An 8,054-nucleotide genomic window follows, 5' to 3' on the forward strand; every position below is an offset into this window, starting at 1 on the left:
AAATGGGTTCAGCCAGTCTGAAGTAGAAAAAGGGTCAAAAAATATCCTAAAATTGCATCCATGAGTGCTCTGATACATTATAGGTACCTAGGCAATATCATGACCCCTCAAAAACATAGTCGGTAAACCTAGTCACACAGTTCATTAACCTTGACTAATGATACTTTGAAATTTAAAAAATTCACGTTTAAAAAATGAAAGTAAAGCAAAAAAATAACATTTTACCTACTTTTCAGGGTCTATTCGCATTCCATATGGAAACCGGTGTCGGATATAAATTTGTAGGAAAGTACTTCCAAGAAAGCGAAAAATGTGGGCTGAAGGAAATACAGTATTTACAGGTGATCGACCCTTGGTTGGCAGTTAGAAAAAATACACCTTACAAGGAAATGTTCAAACTAGGGTGAGTTCTAAAACCGATTTTGCAGTAAGTCCTGCGATGCTACATTAATTCGCTACCTACCAAGTACTCACTATAATAAAGTGAATTATAAAGTAAAATCGTTGTTACACTCACAGACTTGATAAATTGATATACAGATACGAGTAAGGTCGCTAAGACAAAACTGTGACTTCAAGTCCAGCCGATTTCGCAAACACATACTCACTTTTCGGGACTGTTTTGAGCCCATCACCGCTCAGCCCTAGTTGTGTATGTAAGAGCTTGTCGCGCGTAAACAGGAAATCGGCGTGGCGCACATTTTTTTTATTTGATTGGTAGCCCTTAGGTACAGTCAAGGTATTAAATATCGATACGAACAAAGTGCCAAAAATATGTACGCGCTACCTTCATATATAGGCAATAAGGGCGTGAATACATATTTTTGGCACTTTGTCCTTATCGATATTTAATACCTTGACTGTACCTTTTATTCTAGTCCGCCATTAATTAATCGATTTAATTTTCTTCTAGAACAAAACGTATCCAAGAACATGGTCTACAATCCAGGGAGAATCGCTTGCTATACGAAAAACGACCTAAATGCAGTGGCCAAGGGGGAAGTTTCGTGTCCGTGAGCATGGTGGATTGCTACCCAGCCTTACTGGTGCTATTTTACGGAGCTGTCTTCTCTGTTGGTCTGCTCTTCATAGAAATATTGACAAAACGAAGAAACGATATTCTTCGGAAAATTAGTCGTGCAAAGACGCTTGGTGTTGATGTGGAAGATTATTAAAAGATTAGCATTTGTTTGATAAATTCTGTTGCACGCCCCGTAGAATCCTCTTTTTATTGTTGACGCTGTAATAAGTGTTTAGAATGTGGCCCATATAATATAAATAGTTGAATAGAACTAGTTGATACATTATTTTACAGTACATATGGGGCTACTTTATAGCACTAGTGCGAGAAGTAGCATATTACGTTACTGTGTCGAACATTTAAAGGGCCATATGTACTGTAAAACGTTGTACGATACATGTGCGAATAGGTAATTCGCAACTCGTGTCGATTTAAAACACTCCCTTCGGTCGTGTTTTAATTTATCGCCACTCGTTTCGAATTTCCTATTTTTCGCACTTGTATCGTAATGTAGGTACTATTATTTGAGCTTTGTGTTGGTAGTGTAATAAAGTTAATAGAAATGTGACCAACAATTTTACTCTAATTTCCACCAAATTCCAACGAAAAGGTTTTTGAATTTCGTTCTCTCGATTTTGCGTTCTTCCTTTAATACTATCTACACTACTAGGCATTAAAATTTTATACCACTAGATTCCCAATTTCTATCGCTCGTATTTCAAAAATAGCATTTCGCCGTTTTCCACAAATTTTCGAGTGACTAAATCGAGCGATCGAAATTATAAAATCGACCCCCAGATATCACATATTCTGCGAACGACTTTCTACTGAGTGTACGTATGATTGGAGTTAGTCATTGCTGGTTTGTTTCAATGACATAAAGTTTTCGGTTTCATGGGTCTGGATCAATCACTAGTTACTTAGGTTTTATTTATTTTTTTAATTAAAATTGGTCGTAAAACTGTCCCGTTGAAACCCGTGGTTAAAGTAATTGCAGGTTCTCTGAGGCTGTAAATTCCTGTTTAAATTACCGTCCGCACCCCGGCTAACGGAAACTTAATTGCGACATGATAATTTAACCCTTAACCACCGACGTACGAATGTGGTATGTCGTCAAAGTCGTATGCCGTTTTGTTAAAGTTCATAATCGGTTACCGTAAACATACGTCAATGGAGGCTGCGTTGCGGAGCTGCACGCTGATCGAGTAAAACAAATGAAGTTATTGTATTGGTTCTTAACAAACACATCCCTCGCTACGCATCCTCGCACATATCTGGTCGAAAGTTTCGAAACGCAGCCTAAGGCTTAAATTATCTTAGGAAGACTCCAACTTGTAAAATTTTTGGATTGCTCTAGATTTTTTTTTTATACTCCAACGATACCCAATATTAGAGGACCTTAAGAACTACCGATTTGACATCCACCCCCCATGTACCTTAGCTTTAGCGAAAGTTAATGGTTTCATCGGTTTTCGTTTATTTCATACTGAACGAAACATGGTGTATACATAAACTAGACGGACGAGATATGCTACATACAGTATGTAACATACTTAAAAGTAGCACTGGCGGCGCGGCGCGTCAAACATACCTGTAGGGCAAGTCGTAGATAATAATATAATAAATGACCAATATTCCATAGGCGGTTTTCTGTGGTACCTAAATAAATAAATATTATAGGACATTATTACACAAATTGACTAAATCCCACAGTAAGCTCAATAAGGCTTGTGTTGAGGGTACTTAGACAACGATATACATAATATATAAATATTTATAAATACTTAAATACATAGAAAACACCCATGACTCAGGAACAAATATCCATGCACACCACACATGGATTTGAACCCGGGACCATCAGCTTCGTAGGCAGGGTCACTACCCACTAGGCCAAACCGGTCGTCAAACCTAGTTAATAACATTTTCATATCACATTCAAAACTAGCATAAATTGCCGCTCTCCTGCGTTGGGTTGATCAGACAATAGTACTTAAGTCAAGTACTTAATTTAATACATCATATATAAGTTGTAGGTACCTATAGTTACTTACTTCCGCTAAAATAGCCATTTAACACTGACTGATATAAATCCGCATTTTGATTTTGATTATCTTTAATATACTAGCGATAACGAAGATAGTGGGAAATAACATACATTCAGTACCGATTAAGCATTTGTTTAAGAAGTACCTACAATGTATAAATATATTATTTTAATAGTGCTTTGTGCACTGGTAGGAAAATCCATAGGTAAGTCTAACTTTTCGAAATTTTCATTTTTTCTCATGTGCCGATATGTACCTATAAATATAAATACTGAGGCACTTTAGCACACTGGATATCCGATAGCGACGTGCATCCAGTGCGCTAAGCGTTTATAGATCGCGGGCCAGAAGCATTTGTCGTCAGTCATAGCCTCCCGGCTGATACTTGGTCAGATGATAGTTTACATTAGATGCTATCATGAATTTTATAAAAACCGGTTGTATCGCAGTGGATTAACCGTCAGCTGGTCACATGAACGTGTAAAGAATCCGGTCCTTACCCCTTTATGTCCACAAAGTATGCGTAATGCGTAAATTGAAACGCCGTTTATTTAAACGCCTAATGGAATGCTACATGCAAAGTTTCAGGATTCTGTTATTACTATCATAAAAAGGTAAAGCGCTTATTGTTTTACATATTCATGCGACCAGCTGACGTTCTTAACACCGCGATGCAACCGGCTGACGACTTTTTACTAACAATAGCATCTAAACAATCATCTGACAAAATATCAAACGGGAGGCGATGACTAAAGTTTTTTTTACGTGTTTCGGTGGCTGCCATTCCTCAACCCATCAAAGGAGCGGCAGCTGACGTCCACGAGAGATCATCATATATAGCCGTTAACCACTTTACAAGTTTTCGCCCAGGAGGCGATTGGTCATCGAAATCTGTTCCTGGCTCGCGGTCTATTATCATTTACCTATTATAAAAAAAATGGTGAAATAGCTGTGCGAATGCTAAAAGCATTAAATTTCCTTGTCTACATAATCTAGTATTTTAGTAGGTTTTTTGGTTGCGAAGACCGTCATGGGGGCTCGTATTTGAATAAGTACGTACTTTTTAGGGTTCCGTAGTCAAATGGCAAAAAACGGAACCCTTATGGATTCGTCATGTCCGTCTGTCTGTCCGTTTATGTCACATCCACTTTTTTCCGAAACTATAAGAACTATACTGTTGAAACTTGGTAAGTAGATGTATTCTGTGAACCGCATTAAGATTTTCACCCAAAAATAGAAAAAAATTTTTTTTGGGGGTTCTTCATATTTAGAACTGAAACTAATTATTTTTTTTCAAACCCATACATATGGGGTATCTATGGATAGGTGATCAACAATGATACTCGTATTGAGGTTTCTAATATAATTTTGTTCTAAACTGAACAGTTTGCGCGAGAGACACTTCTTTTTTTTATACGTCATAAATGGTACGGAACCTTTCATGGGCGAGTCCGACTCGCACTTGGCCGCTTTTTTTAATATGGAGTAGTGTACATTGTACAAACCGCAAGCGTTAGTAGCGACTAAAAAGCTTACCTGATAGACGCTCTTCTCCATATTTTTTAATCTGACTAGTACTACGAGTATTAACAACGTACGCACTAACAACCCCTCTGATGTTGCAGGTGTCCATGGGCGGCGGTAATCGCTTACCATCAGGTGATCCGTCTGCTCGTTTGCCTCCTCTTTCATAAAAAATAATAAAATATTATTAGTAGCAGTACCTACCTACTTATATAGCTCCGACCAATAAAACCGGAGCGCTGATTTTGTACATCATGCACGTCTCTTCGGATCATTATAATCAGCCATGTATCTGCAGGTCAGCTAAGATGCTACGCTTGCTCGTTCTCATCCGTGGACACTGACCGGTCATGCTTGGAGGTGACCGACAACATGCACTCCGTCGACTGCCCCTTCACATACTGTACCATTATGCGGCAAGAGTTCGTGGTAAGTGGATGGTTGCTATTCTATTCTTCTAGGAGTTTCCGCAAATCACCCATTAAAAGATAAGAATGATTGAATGGAATTTATTATCAATGAGTCGCTAATTTAGTGACAAATCATATCGTTAGTCTGCTTCTTTTGTCTTTTTTTTTCTTTTATATTATCGTTGCATAATGTAGTGTCTCTAGGACACCCAGAAGTTTAGGATTAGATTAGAGTTACTAAGGGACTTGCAGCGATTGATAGTCAACATGGATGACGAACTAGCTCTGCAAAATGACCCCACACACACATTGTGCCGAAATTTGGGGGACGGTGTGTGTGGCTGGTGTGGGCCAGTTCTTCGCTACCGATCGTTATCCAACCCTACGACCCCTAGCCTGGTGATACCGTTTGAGCGGGACCAGGTTTCTGGGTCGCGGTGAACGCGACCGGTAGCTTAGCTGGCGTGTGCGGCGTGCTGGTGAGGCTGTGTCCGATGTGTTGTGCTTGCTCTTCGTAGTAAGAAGTATTCAAATTAATGAAGTTTCGTCGAAGAAAACAAGACCTAAACTTTGACGAGTTGCAATTGGTCCGTTATGAGTATTGCGTGTTCTAATAGTGAGGGCACTTTTACGTTGATATTTTTTTATGACGTTAGTCTTCTATGTTTTTTTCGTTCGCTGGGGACTTGGCTCCAACACGCACCACCACTCCTGTCTACGCCCGGTGAGTAACTGTCTACCCCACCTGCGTTAGTTGGGACGTATGCGACAGAGATAAGACATAGCAACACTACAGATAGGTTCTTAAAAACGAATTAGGGTCAGCCATTAGCCATTTTTTGATAAAGCGAATATTTGCGAAAATAATCGTTCGAAAGAAAAAAAATGTATTCATTTAACTTTTGAACCATGGGTCCAAAAATATGAAAAAAACCTAAAACAAAAGCTTAATAAATAATTTCAATGAAACCTATAGCGAACGTGATCGGTCCAGCCGTTTTTTAAGTTATTGTAGCACGGTCTTCCCTAACTTGCCCTATATATTTTTCCAGGATCCTGCTGGACAGGTCGCCAGTTTCATCAGAGGCTGCGAGGAATCCCCTGATTACCTCAACCACGACATAGTGGACTCCACATTCCGCACTTATTATCGAGCGTGCACTAACGACCTTTGCAATATAGGTAATTATTGCAACGAATACGTAATCTTATTATCCCCATTAATTAATTAATAATATTCGCTACTACAATACCCTATTTTACAGTCTAGTTACATTTTATAAAGCCGGTTAAGCTCTTTGGGTTTAAAGGTTAGACAGCAATCCTTTCGTAAAACAAAAACAAACACCAAAGTATGTAAAGTATGTAGAGGTAGATACAAGTTTTTTGCAAATAAAACTGGTAGAGTCTGTGCGGAAAGAGAAGAGTCGTGGAATGTATAGGGCCCAATACATTCCACGACTCTTCTCTTTCCGAACAGACTATACATAAGTACCACTTACCTTTTGAAACATGGAAAAAGGTATTGACATTGACCCGTCTTCTAAAGCAAGTCAATGCTCAAAACGACCAGTTATCCAGGAACGGAGTTGTTTAAAAGCGAATCTTCAGGGTTCTCAGAGATCGGCAACGCATAAGTGGCTCTTTTGGTGTTGCTTGGCCGTGGGCAGTTCAGTGGGTGATACTGTTCCCATCAGGCGGCTTGTCTTGCTCGTTAAAAGTAAGCAGCGTAAACTGCCTGCCATTGCAACATTTTTGCATTCGATATAACGTGCGATAAGAAAAGGACGGACTTTAAGCGTTGCAATGAATGAATGAAGCGCTTTGGACGACCTGTCTGGCCTAGTGGGTAGTAACCCTGCCCTGCCTATGAAGCCGATGGGCCCGGGTCCAAATCCTGGTAAGGGCATTTATTTGTGTGATGAGCACAGATATTTGTTCCGAAGTCATGGGTGTTTTCTATGAATTTAAGTATTTACAAATATTTATATATTATATATATCGTTATCTAAGTACCCGCAACACAAACCTTATTGAGCTTATAATGTCCTATAATATTTATTAATATTTAATATTTATAATGCATTCATTATTATTATTAGCAGCACACATCGTCCACAAAATGACGAGGATTGACCTTCCCACAGCGACGTGCCACAGCCGCAACAGCCGTAAGGCGGAAGCGGCCTCTCATACCTCCTTTCCAGGGAGGTATTGAATGATATCCATCCATCCTACCTACTCTACTAATGACTAGAGCTTCCGCCTTACGGCTATTGCGGCTGTGGCACGTCGCTCCTCGCCGATGTGGGAAGGTCAATCCTCGTCATATTGTGGACAATGTGTGCTGCTGGTGTTGGATAGAGAAGGTAAACTTACTGAACTACGTTTTTATTGTTTTCAATAGGTGATGGAATCCAGTCGGTGGTGGGAGGTAACCTGTCACCGACGCCGGAATATGTGGGAGACAACCTACTCGTTCCTGGAACTGGCGGCGGAGCTTCGGCTATTCAGATTAGTTTCCTATTGTTATTCGTTCTCGCTGCGATTAACGTTAATATTCAATAAGTAATAAACAAGTTAAGTTGTACACTTTTATTCAGATTCCAGACGTAAGTTTTTTTTTCGTATAGAATCTCCTACTTTCAGAAGTCCCTAAGTTGTTTTGAAATGTACCTAGATTGTCCGTTACGTCCAGTAGTATATTAGTCTGTCAAAAACCTTTGTCAGAAGAAAAATGCGCGAAATCAAATTTTTTATCGGGAGATAACCCTTCACGCCTACATTTTTTTAATTTGTTGCTTTTTTCTGCTGAGCTACCGACCGGCTATAGGTACACATGTTGCACTAACAAATTGATATAAGGGACTCTACAAACTTCACCAATATCGCATGCGATGTTTGATCCAATGCGGTATCGATCGATCAAATACGTTGCACTTCAGGTAGTCGTCAACATATTGCAAATGGCAAATATCGGTGACGTCTGTAGAGCCCATACAAGACCCATTTAAGTGTAAGAAAGAGAAAATCATACTAATACCTCATTCC

At 39.5% G+C, this 8,054-nt stretch overlaps 2 protein-coding genes across 7 annotated transcripts in view; both read left to right on the top strand.

Annotated features, from left to right (window-relative positions):
* LOC133522123 (ionotropic receptor 75a-like) overlaps positions 1–1,307 on the top strand; it is a 55,460-nt gene extending 54,153 nt beyond the window's left edge. For 3 of the 6 annotated variants that reach the window (XM_061857339.1, XM_061857338.1, XM_061857341.1), the window contains 2 exons: positions 237–403; positions 914–1,286. In XM_061857339.1, the coding sequence (XP_061713323.1) occupies positions 237–403; positions 914–1,175 (429 nt within the window). In that variant the 3' untranslated portion in view covers positions 1,176–1,286. Of the gene's footprint in view, positions 1–236; positions 404–913 lie in introns of those variants that run through there. The other 3 variants (XM_061857340.1, XM_061857336.1, XR_009800009.1) reach the window with 3 other exon arrangements.
* Positions 1,308–3,170: 1,863 nt separating this feature from the next.
* Positions 3,171–7,612, top strand: LOC133522137 (uncharacterized). Its single transcript, XM_061857365.1, has 4 exons — positions 3,171–3,274; positions 4,892–5,022; positions 6,056–6,185; positions 7,411–7,612. The coding sequence occupies exons 1-4, from the start codon at positions 3,220–3,222 to the stop codon at positions 7,569–7,571; spliced, it is 477 nt and encodes a 158-aa protein (XP_061713349.1). The 5' UTR covers positions 3,171–3,219; the 3' UTR covers positions 7,572–7,612.
* Positions 7,613–8,054: the final 442 nt, after the last annotated feature.

This window comes from Cydia pomonella, chromosome 10 (genome assembly GCF_033807575.1).
Source record: "Cydia pomonella isolate Wapato2018A chromosome 10, ilCydPomo1, whole genome shotgun sequence".
Classification (NCBI taxonomy): domain Eukaryota; kingdom Metazoa; phylum Arthropoda; class Insecta; order Lepidoptera; family Tortricidae; genus Cydia; species Cydia pomonella.

What these genes read in the sequence shown, in the direction of transcription:
- LOC133522137 (XM_061857365.1), top strand. Translation starts at nt 3,220, where the DNA reads ATGTATAAATATATTATTTTAATAGTGCTTTGTGCACTGGTAGGAAAA. An exon ending in ACTGGTAGGAAAATCCATAG is followed by an intron (nt 3,275 to 4,891) that starts GTAAGTCTAACT and finishes ATGTATCTGCAG; the next exon opens with GTCAGCTAAGATGCTACGCT. An exon ending in TAACGACCTTTGCAATATAG is followed by an intron (nt 6,186 to 7,410) that starts GTAATTATTGCA and finishes TGTTTTCAATAG; the next exon opens with GTGATGGAATCCAGTCGGTG.